The sequence below is a fragment of the Portunus trituberculatus genome, chromosome 18, assembly GCF_017591435.1.
Source record: "Portunus trituberculatus isolate SZX2019 chromosome 18, ASM1759143v1, whole genome shotgun sequence".
NCBI lineage: Eukaryota > Metazoa > Arthropoda > Malacostraca > Decapoda > Portunidae > Portunus > Portunus trituberculatus.
Window position 1 is genome coordinate 9,467,050 of NC_059272.1, and position 20,000 is coordinate 9,487,049.

General features: G+C 42.5%; 1 protein-coding gene across 1 annotated transcript in view; it reads right to left on the bottom strand.

Annotated features, from left to right (window-relative positions):
* LOC123505745 (prolactin-releasing peptide receptor-like) overlaps positions 1 to 16,398 on the bottom strand; it is a 106,927-nt gene extending 90,529 nt beyond the window's left edge. Inside the window, exon 1 of the mRNA XM_045257398.1 lies at positions 14,679 to 16,398. Coding sequence (XP_045113333.1) covers positions 14,685 to 16,061 — 1,377 coding nt within the window. The 5' untranslated portion in view covers positions 16,062 to 16,398 and the 3' untranslated portion in view covers positions 14,679 to 14,684. The remainder of the gene's footprint in view (positions 1 to 14,678) is intronic.
* Positions 16,399 to 20,000: the final 3,602 nt, after the last annotated feature.

Consider the following 20,000-nt stretch of genomic DNA (forward strand, 5'->3'; position numbering starts at 1 on the left):
AAAAGATGGTTTTGGTGAGATAATGCTGTTGCGACAGCCTCTTTTCAGAAGATTTATTATGTTAAGAGGAAATGCTTTCCGTGACCGAGCTCTGGTTTGCATTTTCATGTTCTTGTGAACCTCGGCAAGCTGTGCTTATAAAATTTTTTATTTCTTTTATCATGGTGGGTTTTGTGGAAATTGATGGATATGTGAATATAGAATTATATTTATGCTTTATTGATTTTAAAAAAATTTAGGGAATTCTCTGTTCATAAAGTCCAACATTCTTTTACTTTTGCCGTCTGGATAAATTTTGTACTCCTCCAAGTTTTTGACAATGTACCCCTTTTAAGTCTCTCACTTCTTATATATATATATATATATATATATATATATATATATATATATATATATATATATATATATATATATATATATATATATATATATATATATATATATATATATATATATATATATATATATATATATATATATATATATATATATATATATATATATATATATATATATATATATATATATATATATATATATATATATATGTGTGTGTGTGTGTGTGTGTGTGTGTGTGTGTGTGTGTGTGTGTGTGTGTGTGTGTGTGTGTGTGTGTGTGTGTGTGTGTGTGTGTGTGTGTGTGTGTGTGTGTGTGTGTGTGTGTGTGTGTGTGTGAACAAAACTAATTCCAGCTATCATCCTCATCCATAAATTTGTCTAATTTTCTTTTAAAGCTCCCTAATGACTCATCACAAACAATATTATTACTGAGTCCGTTTCATTAAGCAATCTCTCTGTTAGAGAACCAGTTCCTTTCTATTTATTTCTTAAACCTAAACTTTTCAAGCTTGAATCCATTACTTCTGGTTCTATCCCTGCTACTGATCCTAAAGAACTTTGTTTATGCTCCCTTTGTTGTCATACTGGTGGTCGGCGCACAGTGCTACGCTGTTTCGCCGATTAAAGTGATCTAAATGAATATCTGTGTTCATTGTTTGTTATCCCAAGTTTCTTGATTTTGTGCATTGACTCCATGTGAGAAAGTTTATCTGATATATTTTGAAAATAAAGATTTAGTGTTGTCGTGGATAGAAAGACGGTATTACAACACGGGCAATTAAATAAACATAATTCTTATACTGAAGCCGTGGTGTGAATCCCAGATCAGTTAGTGATACCTTTGTTTTTCTCTGAGGCTATCAAATATTTAGGTGAGTGAAGGTGTCAAGTTGACGAGTCTGTAAACTCCGATAATATTTATGTTCCTTTCTTAAAGATTAGGGTGACATTTACTCAGCAAGGACTAAGCCTCGTCCTTGTGTTCTCTGGAATGTAAATACATGGTTTTTGATTATTTCGTTTTTATATTTCTAGAAAAAAAAATATAAATAGTGTCTGGTTGTAAACTTTTTTTTTTTTTTAATCTTAGTAGTTAGGTACATTCGAGAGGGCTTCAGATATTACTTCAAGATTTGTCAATATACATTTGGTATTACTATATTTTCATTGATGCAATTTTAGTGGCAAGCATATTACTGAGTTCAGTCGGGACATCGTGACTGACGGCCACCGAGGCACCACTTAACGTTTCATTAGTATTGACATCATTAGTGTTCATCCTGTCATCCGCAGTAATGACTCAAGACTGAACTCGAGTGGGAATCCGGTATTCTCGCCGGGTTTATCTATCACAAGGTTATCAGCGTGTCCCTTAATGACTCGAAACACTTTATTGAGATGCCTGAATAATGAACGATATGAGAGTGTTTTCTCCTACGATATTTTCGTCGTATTGCAGTTTATTTTGTTTAAGATTTTCCATCTCGCACTCTCTGCTCGTTATTATCAAATGTTTTCTTACGAATTCAGAGCCTCTGTCACACGCTCAATGTGAACTGTTTCTCAGCTGAAATATTCACTTAATAGGCTCAAAGTCTTGTTTTGCTGTGTGTAAAGCATTTTTTTTTGTCATACTGGTTTGTGACTGCACCAAGTAAGATGTTTGTTAGCTGTAGCTTTATAAAGAGAGAGAGAGAGAGAGAGAGAGAGAGAGAGAGAGAGAGAGAGAGAGAGAGAGAGAGAGAGAGAGAGAGAGAGAATGTGAAAATACAGGGAGGATAACAGAAGAGAGAAGGATATAAACAAACAAGTAGAAAGATAAATAAACACAGCGAAAGTAAATCATTAGTGGACGGGTGAGTGAAAGGATGTTGGTGATGCGGAGGAGGAGGAAGAGGAAGAGGAGGAGGAGTAGGAGGAGGACGAGGACAAGGACGAAAATGAGGAAGAAGACGATGAAGATGAAGATGAAGAAGTGAAGGAGGAGAGGTCACTGTCAATATTGGACATCTTTAGGCTAAGGACACTAGAGGTCATAGGATCAATACACAGCTTGATTCCTTCTTGGTTGCCCTTCTCACCTCTCTCTCTCTCTCTCTCTCTCTCTCTCTCTCTCTCTCTCTCTCTCTCTCTCTCTCTCTCTCTCTCTCTCTCTCTCTCTCTCTCAACAGTTCCTGCAATCACCACTTCTTTCTTTTTCATCTGAAATGCCTCACTCTTCAGGATCCTTCTTTTCCTACAGCACACGTCCTTAGCATCCTTAACATCTACTTCCTTGCCACCATCCCTCTTCACCTTCTCCACCCGACGACCAGCGTTGGGAGTTGATCAGCTTTCCTCTCTCCTGCTTTGACTGACGCGAGTAATGGCATGGAGGTAAAGTATCAACAAGTAAATCCAAACATCATTATTACTGCCAGCGATACGAGAAGTGATTACATAAAGCTAAAGTGGAAAATAAACTCTCTGATCCCTTGTGTAGTGTCGTGGAAAGAAGTGCAGAAGTTCAGTAGTATCTTTGCTTCTTTCTTTTGTTCCCCCTTCATTCCGTTATCTGGTGAACTCTAAAAACTTTCCACTTTGCTTTTTTATTCTCTTCCATTCCTACGAACGACTTGAGCTGCTACGAGAAAAATATCAAGGTGCTCCCTGAAGTAGATTGGCCTATCCATTCCTATCTTTGTATCTGTGTCTTAGTTTCTTGGTGGGGCTTTTTTAGTTTTTTTTTCTCCTTTTTTTTCTTTCTTTTTTTTTTTTTTTTTGGTTCCCTCAGCCAGCCTGCCTCTTTGTGCACGTGAAAGAAGGAAACGAAGCAAGAAAACGTCATCCTGTGGTGTGTTTACTTCAAAATGCAATCAATGAACACCTGCTTGATGAGCTTTTTTTGGGGGCGACCTTTCCATGTGGGTCAACAGGTGTTACCGATGAGTCATCCATCAACGCCAAACTGCCATGCATATTCATCATTTTCTCTTTCCCATCGCCTCTTCCCCATCGTCCCTCCATTATCACTTCTCGGTCATCTCTTTTGTTTCCTTCCTTCGTTCATTCTGTTATCCTTCATCCTCGGGTCTCACATTCTTCCTTCATTGCTGATTCAGTCCTCTCTCCTCTCTTTCCTCCATTCTGTTCTTCTACTTCTCTTATAATAATGATCAAATTTCCTCGTATATGTTTTTCTATTAATTTTCGTTTTTCATTCTTTCTTTTTACCCTTATCGTGCCTCTTTATGGTGTGTGTGTGTGTGTGTGTGTGTGTGTGTGTGTGTGTGTGTGTGTGTGTGTGTGTGTGTGTGTGTGTGTGTGTGTGTGTGTGTGTGTGCTCAAGCCGTACACCTCAATGCACTTTTAATTTACCAAAAGGAATGAATATTAATCTTAATTGCACATTTCCCCTCGAGTGAATGCAATACTCAGGATACAGTATTAGCATATCCTCATTGATTATGGTACACGCAATAAGCCAGTGTATAATTAGGTTTACAATCGTTTATTGCCTCAGATTAAGGTGTACGAGCATTTTGGCTCACTTTTCATAGCCTAACATTTGAGGGCAAGGAAACTGCCTGTGTGTGTGATTCACTGTTTGATCTGCTGCAGTCTCTGACGAGACAGCCAGACGTTACCCTACAGAACGAGCTCAGAGCTCATTATTTCCGATCTTCGGATAGGCCTGAGACCAGGCACACACCACACACCGGGACAACAAGGTCACAACTCCTCGATTTACATCCCGTACCTACTCACTGCTAGGTGAACAGGGGCTACACGTGAAAGGAGACACACCCAAATATCTCCACCCGGCCGGGGAATCGAACCCCGGTCCTCTGGCTTGTGAAGCCAGCGCTTTAACCACTGAGCTACCGGGCCGTGTGTGTGTGTGTGTGTGTGTGTGTGTGTGTGTGTGTGTGTGTGTGTGTGTGTGTGTGTGTGTGTGTGTGTGTGTGTGTGTGTGTGTGTGTGTGTAGCCACCAGGTGCGCACCCAGGTGTGTCTGGTCACCTGGCACACCTGCTCGGACCATCTCACACTACGCTGTGTATACTTTTAAGCATGATTTACGATGCAAGTGTCGAATTTTTTCTGTTTACTCTAAACTCATTAGATTATTATTTTTTTTTAAAGGTGTAGAGAGAGAGAGAGAGAGAGAGAGAGAGAGAGAGAGAGAGAGAGAGAGAGAGAGAGAGAGAGATAAGAATGTGGTACAAGTTGGGTGAAATTATTATCGTTAGATGCAGCATATCGTTGAGTGTCTTCATAGGTTCTTGCTCTTCTGTAAAAAAACATATATTATGTCTGGGATTACTGTGAATGTTTGCTGCTCTCAAAAACTTGAAGGCGAGGGAGTGATGGCTCTATATTTTACTTGTGTAAAGTGATTGCTTAATGTTTTCTTGTTCCGGTAACATGGAAAAAAAAAGAACAGTTACAGCTTGTTATCTGAGAAGCACTACCCTTATTGTTCCCCCTCCATTACATACATATTATATACTTACATAACCATAACAACAAAATAACCATGAATAAAGTTCGTCAAAATGCCTCGGAGTTCCATCGGAGAGTAGGGTGTAGGGAGGAGAGCTCAAATGTCCCGAGAGCAGATTCTCCTCAAGGGAGTGACTCATGGCGTCTCGATGTCTTCTTTGTAAGCGTCTGCATTTTTTTCTCTCACTGATTGGTGCAAACTCTGTTCTTTTTCCGTCTCCATGTTTTTCCTACAAACGACTTTAACTGCTTCTGGACATCTCATGAACTAACTTGGTCTTATTTTTATCCTTTTCTTGACAACGTTAGCCTATCAGGATTTTTTTTCTCATATTTATGCCTTTAATCATATACTCCTTCATACGTGAAAGAAAAAAAGAACGACACATTCTCAAATTTCATTTAGAGATAATGTAATGCAATATTACAATGCGCATCATGTTATTAATTTTACACGACTCCAATAAATATTTCTAGACAGTAAGAGAGAGAGAGAGAGAGAGAGAGAGAGAGAGAGAGAGAGAGACTGTGTGTAATTCACTACGGTCGTCTGCTGGTCACCCAGCCAGTCTTCCCCATTCCGGAGCGAGCTCAGAGCTTATAGACCGATCTTCGGGTAGGACTGAGACCACAACACACTCCACACACCGGGAAAGCGAGGCCACAACCCCTCGAGTTACATCCCGTACCTGTTTACTGCTAGGTGAACAGGGGCTACACATTAAGAGGCTTGCCCATTTGCCTCGCCGCCTCCGGGACTTGAACCCGGACCGTCTCGATTGTGAGTTGAGCGTGCTACCACTACACTACGCGGTGTGTGTGTGTGTGTGTGTGTGTGTGTGTGTGTGTGTGAGAGAGAGAGAGAGAGAGAGAGAGAGAGAGAGAGAGAGAGAGAGAGAGAGAGAGAGAGAGAGAGAGAGAGAGAGAGAGAGAGAGAGAGAGAGAGAGAGAGAGAGAGAGAGAGAGAGAGAGAGAGAGAGAGAGAGAGAGAGAGAGAGAGAGAGAGAGAGAGAGAGAGAGAGAGAGAGAGAGAGAGAGAGAGAGAGAGAGAGAGAGAGAGAGAGAGAGAGAGAGAGAGAGAGAGAGAGAGAGAGAGAGAGAGAGAGAGAGAGAGAGATGCTGTGCAAGAAAACATACAGTATGTTCAGTAACTTTTCAGTTCGTTATTTCTGTGGCAGCTGTCGACTGTGAGATTTAGATGTGATTAGTGAGGAATTATCTCGCAAGTGTTGAGCAGATTTATTGCACAGAAGGATGAGGCGCTTAGCTGTGACCACAGGATGAATTATGAACCACTGCTGATATAATCAACCAGACGAAAAAGAAAACTGTTGAGTCCTCAGAATACGATAAATTAACGCTAGGATTAATTTAGGGTTATTAATGACTTGGCGGAAGAATCTATGTGGATGATAGACTATAAATCACTTTGTGTGTGTGTGTGTGTGTGTGTGTGTGTGTGTGTGTGTGTGTGTGTGTGTGTGTGTGTGTGTGTGTGTTTGTGTTTGCGCGAATGTGAGTGATTGCCAGCCATTTGGTTACTTGAATGTGGGAGGGTGTTCTATCAATTTCGTCTCCAGTTCAGTGGTATGGGTGTGCGTCATACCTGTCACTGAGTCATAAGTTAACGTAGAACACACTGAATTCCAAGTACTGATGTATATCTGTGAGAAACTAGGAGCCTGACAAAAGGACACTCTTGTTTCCCCTCAACTAGAATAACGCGTAAATCGTGTTTGCAAGTGTGTTCTCCAGTCCTGTTTTTAACGATGTGGCAGCCCCGTGTGGGTGGTCGGTCGGTCGGTCACCCTGAGGTTATTCATAGATCGGGCTGTTGTAACGTCGGTTTTTGCAGTTATAAATTTTCCCTGGGACATTGTGAAACTGACGGGGTTTTAAAAATATCGTCAGCCAAACAGAGGGTGATGGGCAGCGGCGGAGAGATAGAACCCGCGGAGGGAAGGCTTCAGAAGGTGGCCTGACTAGTATATGTTCTGGCGGGGACATTATTATTAGCGAGAGAGAGAGAGAGAGAGAGAGAGAGAGAGAGAGAGAGAGAGAGAGAGAGAGAGTTCACAATTTAGGGACAGGCGAACAGTGGAAAATTTGCCTCGAGATTATAAACTTCCCTTGTGGCCGCAGCTGCTTTTAGTTGACCAGGTTTTCTTTGGATCACGAATTCTGGTAGTTCCGAGGGGGCCTCACGCATGCTTTGTTATGTCCTTGACCTATTCCTGGTTGCTCACTTCCGCTCCCTCTCCTCCCTGCTAAGCACACAAGCATTTCAACAACAATCTTTTTCAACTCCACCATAACTGCGAAAGAAAGAGGAATGACTGAGGGGTGTTATTTAATCCTCGCGCTTCAATGTTGTACCAGCTGAGTTCATCCTTTTTAGCTTTGTTTCATAATGTGTGAGGCATTTCCTGGTAAATATTCACGTATGTATTTCATATTGTAAGAGTATATTTCTATGACAAGTTGTGAATTCATCAACAGCATCTGTGGTCCTCTTGTATTGCTCTTGATTTCTATAGACTTATTTTGAAGACGATTTTGTGGCCCTTGTAAAGTAGCTTGAGGGTGCGTGAACCACTTCGCCTGAACACTCCTTCGTGCTGGGAGGCAGTGGCCGTCGTGCGTCAGAGTGGCTAGTGTTTACACAGTGATCCGCCCCGGAATGAGGTGCCAACACTTACTTCCTTCGTGATGGGTTGGCGGCTCGAGGCAACAAGAGGGTGAACGTGCCAGTCCAGCGGTATGATGCATTGAGAGAGAGAGAGAGAGAGAGAGAGAGAGAGAGTACGGTATTTCAGTCACAATACAAACTACTGCGAATAACCACATTATAAAGCCGATATTGAATCTCTAGAAATATCTTACATCGAAAAGAAGGGTCAGCCAAAATAAAAACCAATGAAAACTCCCCCCCAAGATCAACGTGTCTGTTCTCAAGCTTCACTGTTGCCGATGTATCCTTCATCATCCTTGCCCTGATGCTCAGTATCCATATAAATGGATCTGCATCTTCCTTTATTCCTCTATTCGGAAATTGCTTTCCATTTGAAAGTGTGCTGAAGGATTTAACGTTCGACAATTGCGCTATTCGTGTTCTGTCCAATGTCCGTCGCGTCACGTTCTCAGCCAGGTGATAGACGATGGCCATGAAGGTGTTACTGCGGCCAGCATCAATCAGGGACACGCATTGGTGCAGCCTGTTGGATATTGTTCACGAGTGCCGTTAGTGGTCCGTGATGTGGAGAAAGCATCGAAACTGACAGTTCTTGCTGCGATCGGCATTCCCGCGTGCTGAGCACCTATTTTGTGCCAGATGGACATATCTTATGCTTCACCACCACTCAGATGTAGAAGTGCCGCTTGTATGTCATTATTGTCGCAGGTCTTCCGGTCTTGTGGTCAGCGCAGTCCATGGAAAGAAACTGCTGACAAATCGAGGTGGAATTCTTTTCATAAATTTTTATTGAGTTAAACACAAGAGAAGTGGGGATGTAGTCATTGGAGATAACGTCACTATAGGTTATAAAGGGACATGCAATAAATCCGATAGATTTTCAGGGCGTTGTATTCGAACATACGTAAGGTGCATTATGCTCTTGAAAAACAATATCAAATTGATATAGCTCTTACCAAAATCTACCGCCACCTGACTGCACGTTTGGTATGCATCATCGCAGCAATCCATGTAGCGTTCACACTGCTGTAAGGGAGGACTGTGGTCCTCTTGGCCACGAGTCCTAGAGGACGGGTGTCGCACCGTATAGGACTAGATCAAGGACATAAAGCATAAGACTTAAGCTTCCTTTGATCAGACGAGGATTTCTTGATTTTCTAATAGCTGAAACCCAAGCGTTCTACAGCAGCAATGAGCTGGTAATATGACAGTCAGTCAGTATTCGAGTGCATCGGTGCACCCCCACCTTTTGCACATTGATGGATCGCTTTCTCAGTTCAGGACTTAACAGTATATGCTGTTATGCTAAAAACACTGTAAATGCGAGTGTGTCCTCCAGTCTTGGTAGAGAAATCTTGACCGCTTAAAAAACAGCCAGATTTTACCTTACAAGCCTGGCCATCATTGTTAGACATTAAGAATAGTAATAGCGAACTGATAGGTTAAAATGCTGCAGATATTTTTTATAAGAAATATTAATAGCACACACACACACACACACACACACACACACACACACACACACACACACACACACACTCACATATTGAAGTCGGTTGTAACCTATTTGTTTTTTTCAGGTACTGTTCCACATTGGCTATTTGATTTTTCATACCTGAAACATTTCAATATTTTATGAAAATTTTTGCGTTGCTTCAGCCTCTTCTCGTTGAAGTATCGAACGTGTCCGAAAGAGACGTGAAGTAACGCGACTCATTGATGCCAGAGTTGCCGGCGGATCGTGAGGTGTGTATGCGTGTGGGATACTGTGGTGTCCGAAACACTTCCATGTGGTCAAGGTGAAGCAGACCAGCAGAAGGCCTGCCCGAGGCGCGGCTAAGTGGTATGTTGAGTACCTATATGAGTATCGTTGGACGTGCATTTGTGGTTCAAAAAGAAAAAGAGTAGTGAGTCTTGCCAGCTAGCCTCCTGGTGTGTGGCGTTGTTGGGTGTTTAAGAACTGCCAGATAATCTTATGTAATACTATTTTTCTATTTATGTACTTTTTATTTCATCAAATTATTCATCTGTTTGAACGTCTTCTTTATTTTAAGTAAAACAAATAGCTTTCGAAATAGAAAGTTTTGAGACTTAGGGACACGAAAATCAGTGTGAGTAGTAATGTTGGTGGCGGCGGTGGGCAATTTGGCCGCGGCTCCTCTCCTTACACATATCCAAGAGCAGGACGCACCATACTTTTATTACTTTAAAAACTTTCCCTGACATATTACACGTGGTCTCTGCATACTTTACCAAAAAAATGGTGTCAGGATCGCAGTTATTTGAATACTTTGATATTCCTTGTCGCTGCATAATCCATCGCTGTTCGACCCTCTCCACAAACCAGCACTACTCTACCATTGCCACCATTTCTACTCCATGTCGCTGTCACCACCACCTCTGCCACTAGTATTATAGCATTGACATGAAATGCACACACACACACACACACACACACACACACACACACACACACGTTAACGTAGAACCTAATTAATTACACAGACGATAAACACCAAGCAATGCTTCAGTGGTGGCTGCGTGGTAGTATTGGCCACATTCAGGGGACGCGAGGTAGCACGAACCTTGCAGGTCGTACTTTGGCGTTAAATTCTTGTTGATCTGCCTTGATCCTGCTGGATCTAGAGATCACGGATATTCTTTAAACTGGACGCAAAGCAGAAATAGAGCCCTGGTATGTGTGTGTGTGTGTGTGTGTGTGTGTGTGTGTGTGTGTGTGTGTGTGTGTGTGTGTGTGTGTGTGTGTGTGTGTACGTATGTGTGTGTAATTCACCTCGGTCGTCTGCTGTCACCCAGCCAATTTTCCCCATTACGGAGCGAGCTCAGAGCTCATAGAGTCTATGAGCTCTGAGCTCGAAGATCGGTCTATGACATAGACCGATCTTCGGGTAGGACTGAGACCACATCAACACACAACACACATCGGGAAAGCGAGGCCACAACCCCTCGAGTTACATCCCGTACCTATTTACTGATAGGTGAACAGGGGCCACACATTAAGAGGCTTGCCCATATGCCTCGTCGCTTACCGGGACTCGAACCCGGCCCTTTCGATTGTGAGTCGAGCGTGCTAACTACTACACTACTACGCGATGTGTGTGTGTGTGTGTGTGTGTGTGTGTGTGTGTGTGTGTGTGTATAGGCCTATATGTGTGTGTGTGTGTGTGTGTGTGTGTGTGTGTGTGTGTGTGTGTGTGTAATTCACCACGGTCGTTTGCTGGTCACCCAGCCAGCCTTTCCCTCTCGAGTTACATCCCGTACCTATTTACTGGTAGGTGAACAGGGGCCACACATTAAGAGACTTGCTCATTTGCCTCGTAGCTTTCCTGGATTCGAACCCGGACCCTCTCGGTTGTGAGCCTAGCGTGCTAACCACTACACTATGCGGTGTGCGTGCGTGCGTGCGTGCGTGCAAGTGTGCGTGCGCGCGCTACTTGGTAAACAGAGATATGCGGTTTTGCTTTCATGAAGTCTTTATGCAAATGCAAGACGCATAATGAGAGACTATTCTGGATCGTTTGCGGGACCACTCTTCGGTGTGACTGTAAGCTTGCAAACCACATCTTGATTCATACTTTTGTTTCGTTAATAACCCTTTCACTGGTAGCCTCCCTAATGGTGTTATCAAGTGTCAAGAAGAAACTTGATCGCAGAACTCCGAGGATTATGTGCACTGATTTGCTCTCTGGTAAACTGCATGTAGAGCTCAAGACTTTCATAAATCTGTTATTTATTTTGAAATCTTTAGTTTTGTTAATCTTTAAGTCGAAACTCGCTGATCTGGCTCTGCTTAATTATAAAAGTATCAGGGGATGTTTTGGCGAGACGCTGTATATTTCCTTAAAAATATATTATATTTCTGATTCATGGAGTTATAATTAAGGTCACAATTTATACTCCTAACAAGACTGAAAGAAAGAACATAAGCTGGTTGTGTTAAACGCAAAATTTTCATTAGATACACTGACTTTGTCCATAAACCCTTCCATTTCCCACAAAATAGGCTACCTCCCACATCTTGCTGTCACAGAGGTAAAGGTGAGACGAAGGTTTACTCAGGGAGATGTCCAGGAAAACCTCAGTAGGCGTAACATTAGTCGCTATCTGTTGAGTGGTTGTGCGTCACAGAAATCTTTCATAGGTGCTTCCTCAGAATTTTGTGGACAGAGCCGCGGTAGTTCGCGATGCTCGTGGTTGTCGATGATAAGACCGGCATCTCTATCTCTTAACTGTCAGTGATAGAGAAGGTGTCCCCAAATAATATGGAGGTAATTTTATACGGATTTTTTCATTATTTTGTTATTAATCATAAAGTTCAGCTTACTTCAATTACCTTTTTTTTCATAAAACTGCCAAATTTACATTGTGACTGGGAACAAATGAATTGACGAACATTAACACAAAAAAAAACACATTAACACAAAAAAACACACATTAACACAAAAAAACACACATTAACACAAAAAAACACACATTAACCCCCCAAAAAAAACACATTAACACAAAAAAACATTAACACACAAAAAAACACATTAACAAAAAACACACATTAACACAAAAAAAAAAAAAACACATTAACACAAAAAAACACATTGACACAAAAAACATTAACAAAAAACACACATTAACACACAAAAACACATTAACACAAAAAAACACACATTAACACAAAAAAAAAAACATTAACAAAAAAATCGTTGAAATTTGACAGAAATGCCACAGGTGCAGTCAGAACTAGAATTCTTAACAAGTAATAACAATCATAAAAGAGAGAGAGAGAGAGAGAGAGAGAGAGAGAGAGAGAGAGAGAGAGAGAAAGTTATGGATGTGTATTTAATTACCAACCGCATGTTTGGTTCAGAATATATGTATTGCATCGTGAGCCTAACAGAATTTTCTCTTTTTTTTTGAAGGATTTTTCGTTGAGACCGCGGTACTAAAACTTTAACGAGTTCTTGTTGTGGTAAACTTGAGACCTTCGCCTCGTGTACCGTCAGGAGCGAGATTAGGTGAAGGACCACACCACGGGAGGAAAATTTGATATACTTTATGTTGTTGTTGTTCTTATTTTTCTTCTCGTTGTTGTTGTCCTTGTTGCTTTCTTTTTCGTGTTACTTATCCTTCATTTTCTTTCTCCTTTTCGTCTTTTTCCTCCTCCTCCTCCTCCTCCTCCTCCTCCTCCTCCTCCTCCTCCTCCTCCTCCTCCTCCTCCTCCTCCTCCTCCTCCTCCTCCTCCTCCTCCTCCTCCTCCTCCTCCTCCTCCTCCTCCTCCTCCTCCTCCTCCTCCTCCTCCTCCTCCTCCTTCTCTTCCTCATCCTCATCCTCTTCCTTTTTCTCTTCCTCTTAATATGTCTCTTTCTCTTCTTTTTCTTTTTCCTCCTCCTCCTCCTCCTCCTCCTCCTCCTCCTCCTCCTCCTCCTCCTCCTCCTCCTCTCTTCTCTCTTCTTCTTCTTCTTCTTCTTTTCTTCTTGTTTTTGTTCTTGTTCTTCTTGTTTTTGTACGTGTTCTTTTTGTTCTTCTTTGTTCTTGTTTTCTTTTTTTTTCTACTTATTTCCTTATTTTTCTTCTTGTTCTTTTACTTGTTCTTTTTGTTGATTTTGTTCTTGTTCTTGTTCTCGTTCTTTTCGTTGTTTTATTGTTGTTGCTCTTTTTCTTTTTTTCTCATTTTCTTCTTGCTCTTCTTGTTCTATTTCCATTCTTTTCTTTATATTATTTTTGTTTTTATTTCATTCTTATTTATTTATTTATTTATTTATTTATTTATTTATCTTTTTAGTTCTTAAGTTTCCACGTTCCCCGTCGCTTTAAGTAATGAATGAGTTGTGTTGGAAATGATGTAGATGTGTTCACGGTGGGCCATTTAATAGATTTTTGTGCTGTTGCGGTTAGTTGACTCTCTCTCTCTCTCTCTCTCTCTCTCTCTCTCTCTCTCTCTCTCTCTCTCTCTCTCTCTCTCTCTTTCCCAGGGTGTCAGTCTTTATATGACGGAAGCTCTTGAACGATACTGATGTGTGTGTGTGTGTGTGTGTGTGTGTGTGTGTGTGTGTGTGTGTGTGTGTGTGTGTGTGTGTGTGTGTGTGTGTGTGTGTGTGTGTGTGTGTGTGTGTGAGAGAGAGAGAGAGAGAGAGAGAGAGAGAGAGAGAGAGAGAGAGAGAGAGAGAGAGAGAGAGAGAAAGAAAGCGCTTTTACACTGAAAACTATTTTTTGCACTCTCTCTCTCTCTCTCTCTCTCTCTCTCTCTCTCTCTCTCTCTCTCTACCTTGGGCGCCACCAATTAGATTCCTTAGTTATAATGATGTTCCTCGCCTATTCTGGTTCTAAGGGTTGAGTACAGACTCCCAGCCAGGTCACTTCGATAAGACTCGTTGCTTTCGTTCAGTGTTTTCCTTCTGCTAGGCTCGGTAGAAGCTGTTCATTGCGTGTTGTGTGTGTGTGTGCTGTGTGTGCTGTGTGTGTGTGTGTGTGTGTGTGTGTGTGTGTGTGTGTGTGTGTGTGTGTGTGTGTGTGTGTGTGTGTGTGTGTGTGTGTGTGTTCTGAATTACGGAAGATGGTTTAAGGAGTGTTGCTGTTGATTCTTTATCTTGAAAGTATATGAGCACTCTGCGTAGAACTAAAGGACTACTAATGTGAGATGCGTATAAAAGCATTTGTGTTATTTTACTCTTGTAATTAGTGAGCGTATATGTTGAGTGTGTCATATTAGAATCTTGGTTCCTTTTAGTAAGAAGTTTTGTGCAGCCTGACGCGATGAAGCATTTAGCTGTATCTTTGTATGTTTATCAGTAATCAAACATGGATTTTTATGTACCTGTCAGAAGCACTGATAGGAAATACATGCTTTATTATTATTTTATTACACACACACACACACACACACACACACACACACACACACACACACACACACACACACACACACACACACACACACACACGCACGCACGCACAAGCACACACACACACACGCACGCACACACACACACACACACACACACACACACACACACACACACACACACACACACACACACACACACACACACACACACACACACAGAGAAAGTAAACGTCTCTTATTATGAGTGAGTGCATTGAAGCCTCAGCCACTCTCCAACAAAACGCAAAAACGCCTCTCGTCTTACCTGCATTCACACATACTCGGACGCCTCGCCGTTGACAAGGGGCTGTGCGGCTTGATCAGGGGTGTCGCCGTTAGTGTGGGACACGAAGGTGGTCATCGGGTGTGTCTCCACAGTGGCTGGGATCACAGTCCTGTTTGGTACTTCTTTGTTAGCTGACATCTGCCTGTTGACTGATCTAACGGAGGCTTCGCCGGCGCCAGCCTGTAGAAGCGTCTCCTGTGTGTCATTGCCGTTGCAGGTCCTCTCCGATCGCCACTGGCCAACGCGGTCCGTGGAAGGGGGCTGCTGGAAGCATGGCAATACGAGTTGGAATTCTTTGCGGAAGTTTTCGTTGAGCCAAGCGTAAAGGAAAGGGTTGTAGCAGGTGGAGGACATCGCCACCACGTGGGTTATAAAGAAGCACAGGTTGTAGTAGCTCCAAGTGCTTGCTGGGGCGTAGTAGTCGCCCACCAGGTGCACCACATTCATGGGCAGCCACGACACGCCAAAAATCGTCACCATTGCAATGAGCATCCTGTTGGTGCGTCGCTTCCTCTCTCGATCCGCTTCCTCCTGCTTAGAGCTCTTGCTGCCTGGCTTTGCTCGCACGCGCTCGTTCATGCGATTAGAGATCTTGCCGTAACAGATGAGAATAATGATGAAAGGAACAACAAACTGCATGATAGCCGTGAAGCCGCTGAACACCTGCCTAATGAACTCGGACGGCCAGAGTTCCTCACAGTATGAGCGGTCCTGGTACTCTACCATGCCCATGTAAAAGGCATAGGGAAGCGTGGCCGAGATGGAGAAAAGCCAGATACTGATGATAATCATGTAGCAGACAGGAAGGCTGAGGCGAGGCCGGAATGGATAAATTATAACGAAGAAGCGATCGATGGCGATAGACATGAGTGTGAGGGTGGACACGTAGACACTGGTGCCCTGAGCCATGGTGACCAGGTGGCACAGCAGCCGCCCGAACATCCACTCGCCCATGAAGGTATAGAAGGGCGTGAAGGGCACGGCCAGCACACACAACAGGATATCAGCCAGAGCCAGGTTGGTAATGAAATAATTTGTGACGTTCTGCATGTGCTTGTTCCGGAACACCACGTAACACACAAGGCAGTTTCCAAACACACCCAGCATGAAGATGGTTAAATATTCAATATAAAAAATAGCTTGAGTTGTCGGGTAGGAAAGGATATCGCTGTCTCTTGGGCTTGAGTTGGTCCACGACAAAGAGCCGTTTGCGTCCAGAATGGTATTGAATGAGGCGAGGCCTGTCTCTGGGCGCCACGTGCTGTTGAGTTCCTCAGCTTCTAGATCCACTGAGCCGTTCATGGTGGCCAGCCGTAGTGTCGGGCTCAAGCTGGTGGCAGGTAAGGTGCTCGAGCCCATCATGACTACGTGTCAACCGTTTGCCCAAATGTCACATTTTACAACGGTCAGCACTTGTCTCTACGCGCAGACAACTGTCACGGGACAGTACCCGCGGGACAATCATTACTTGAGGTGTCACAGTACCCGCACTGGCGATCGACGCAACAGGTGTTTTCTGCAAGTGCGAAGGTTTGTGATTTGCTCATGAACATGGAAACCGCAGGCAGTACTCAGGGTGTAACTACACTGTCCGGCTGCCTGCTTTGTAACTTTGTTCTCTGAGCGTCCGATGGAAAGAATAGTTCACCTACAAGGGTTAACAGACGAGTGCCACGACGACGTCTCTCCCCGACCCTCTCTCGCGGGCAACTGAGGGCTTGTGGCAGCCACCGCCAGCAGAATGCTCGCGCTCTCGCGCCGCAGCAGCCGCAGATGCTGCTCCATTTAGAGTGTCGAAACATTTAATGAATGGGGATCTCACGACACACCTAGGATGCTCATTTAGCTGAAATGTCTTATTAACACCTAAATCAGGGCAACTTCGCTCAGAATTTGAAATTATATTCTAATAAGGTGTCTTGTGTTTCATTTATCATGCTGTTTGTGTTTCACTAAAACACATATTGATGCAGCAGTAGCAATAGCAGCAATAATAAGATTACTACTACTACTACTACTACTACTACTACTACTACTACTACTACTACTACTACTACTACTACTACTACAAGGTTAATAAAAAAATTTTTTTTGTTGCTGGTGTTTTGTTGTGTCTACTGAGGCTGCTACCGCCGACACCTAGTCTGCTGCTATTAGCTACTGCTGTGGTTGTTTTTTCTAGTTGCAAGTAATACAGTTGTACAACTATCTGAACATGGCCTGGAGGTCTGAAGAAGAAATGACTACTAGAGAGAATCAATAAACGTTTTTCCTTTCTCTCTCTCTCTCTCTCTCTCTCTCTCTCTCTCTCTCTCTCTCTCTCTCTCTCTCTCTCTCTCTCTCTCTCTCTCTCTCTCTCTCTCTCTCTCTCTCTCTCTCTCTCTCTCTCTCTCTCTCTCTCTCTCTCTCTCTCTCTCTCTCTCTCTCTCTCTCTCTCTCTCTCTCTCTCTCTCTCTCTCTCTCTCTCTCTCTCTCTCTCTCTCTCTCTCTCTCTCTCTCTCTCTCTCTCTCTCTCTCATATCTATGGGTCTCTATGACCTATACTAATATCGATGTCTGTCACGGCGGAAGTCGAGGGTATTTCAAGAATGGAAAGGGAATAGTAATGTTGTAGTTTTACCGTCACCTTACACTACGGTGCCTCACTTCTTCCTATGTGGTGTTTCTAACTCACTTGCATAACTGCTTGTATGTGTGAGGGACTTTTTGTTAGTGTGGTGCAAGTCTTTACACACGATATATATATATATATATATATATATATATATATATATATATATATATATATATATATATATATATATATATATATATATATATATATATATATATATATATATATATATATATATATATATATATATATATATATATATATATATATATATATACATACATATACATATATAGTGTCCATAGCCATCAGTTAGCGTTGTAAGGATTCAGCTCAATTGATCCCCACATTGACTTGGCATTCAGCATCATTGTGGTTTTAGGTAAGGAAAAACAATATTCAGAATCCACACGCTGCGTCTGAGTTATTGAATCTTGCATCAGAGTCTTCCACCGTCCTCGTGTGTCAATACAATAAAGGAAAGGAACAAAGGAGGAAAGATATGTTTCTGTACAACTATGTTCGTAGTTGTGTTAAAACTTAAGATCGTGACTCTTAGAAAGTGATGATCTTTGCTGAGGCACTTTCGGCATCTGAACATTATGCTTACAATATGTTTGTATCAGCTGTAAGTAAACACGAAGACAAATGCAGTTCACGTCACAGTTAAACATAAATCATTGTCTGCCTTGAGGGTTCCACTTTAAAACAATTTTTGCATTTTACTTTTTTCTCTCTCGTCTTTCCCCTTCTTTCATTTTTCTTTTTAAAACTTTGCTGAACTTTGTCCGCTCCGTACCACGCAGGCCGCCAAGAATACCGCTACGTCTCCCGCTGTGTGTTACAGTGACGCTCCTTCCTTCTTCCCTCCGAGCGAAAATGAGGACGAAGATTAATGTATGTGTGTAAGAGAGAGAGAGAGAGAGAGAGAGAGAGAGAGAGAGAGAGAGAGAGAGAGAGAGAGAGAGAGAGAGAGAGAGAGAGAGAGAGAGAGAGAGAGAGAGAGAGAGAGAGAGAGAGAGAGAGAGAGAGAGAGAGAGAGAGAGAGAGAGAGAGAGAGAGAGATTGGGACTGAGTGTGTGTGTGTGTGTGTGTGTGTGTGTGTGTGTGTGTGTGTGTGTGTGTGTGTGAAGAAAGGAAGTCACAGAAAGTCATAGAACGAAAGAATTCTAAGAATGAACATAAAATATCGGAAACGATGACAGAGGAGGAGGAGGAGGAGGAGGAGGAGGAGGAGGAGGAGGAGGAGGAGGAGGAGGAGGAATACAAAGGAATGCAAAGGAAGACGAACAGCAACAGACCCTTAGGTCCTTACTAGGCTATTTTTTGAGACTATCTACTAACTACCAGTGGTAGAGACAGGACAGCAAAGCAGGCTCTTCTCCACCCACCCCTCCCTCCAGCCGAGGCTGACAGGAAAAAAGGCGAAACCATGTGATATTAAGAAATCACATGGAATTTTAGCAGAGTGAAAAGGAAATGTGTAATCTACGTCTGACTACTTGTGTTTGTGGGGGAAAGTGTTAACGCTTGGTAAATGTCATGTTGTGTGTGCATTGTGTACGTGGATGCGCAGTGTGTATGTCGAATGGGTGGTGCGGCAGCCTTGCCTTGCGCTTTCTAGTGAGGCAGCAGTCAATCAGGCCCCAGCTCCGTTCAATCCACTGAGATAGCATACTTTCCCTGTAGGGATGCCGTACGCTGATAACCCCTTGCAACATTGATCCCTGGTACTTAGTTCCCGATGATGATCAGTGGTTGACAAGGCCCTCTCCAAACACATCCCGTCACAGGTCGAGAGTAGTAGTGGTGTCCGTTCACTCTGGACTATCTGTGCGTGTACGCAGTATAGTGTAGTATGTATGTAAACACAGTGTGGAGTCAAAAAGGTGGTGCGGCAGCCTTGCCTGGCGCTTTCAAGAGAGGCAGCAGTCCATCAGGTCCCAGGAGGAGGAGGAGGAGGAGGAGGAGGAGGAGGAGGAGGAGGTGTAGTCGATGGTGGTAGTGGTGGTGGTGGTGGTGGAAAATAAAGAGAGCAGCCGGGATTTAGAAATTGTTGGAAGTAAGTGAGCGGAATTAGAATTGGTTACTGCTTTGGAATGGGCTGCGATTCTCATTTGTTCGCTATGCTGTCGTTGAGAAATGCCGTAAAGCAGAACGAAACTGAATGTTAGTCCTTGGTGAGACTCATTTCGTTCTCTACCGCTCGTTTAAGAGTATATGAGGGTAAAAGCATGATATAAGCTGAAGGAGGTCTGATACAGTGCCTACGCATGGAAGTCCCTGTGTGTGAATGCTTACCTATTTACACCTGCCTCCCCTTCCTTAACCAAAAGTCACTGCATTGTAAGTGCTTTCTCCTTTTTATTGTTATCCATGAAAAGTTCGTTGAAATGGCACCTGGTTCTGATTTCGTAATGTTCAGTGTACAAAGTGTGTTCCCGAAATGCTTTACTGATGTTTTCATAAAGGTGTATGGCCAGTGGTGATAATGATGATAATAACTCATGATAATGATGATTGAAAATAATAATAATAATAATGATAATAATAATAATAACAATAATATCAATAATAGTAATATTTATTATTATTATTATTATTACTATTATTATTATTATTATTATTATTATTATTATTATTATTATTATTATTATTATTATTATTATTATTATTATTATTATTAT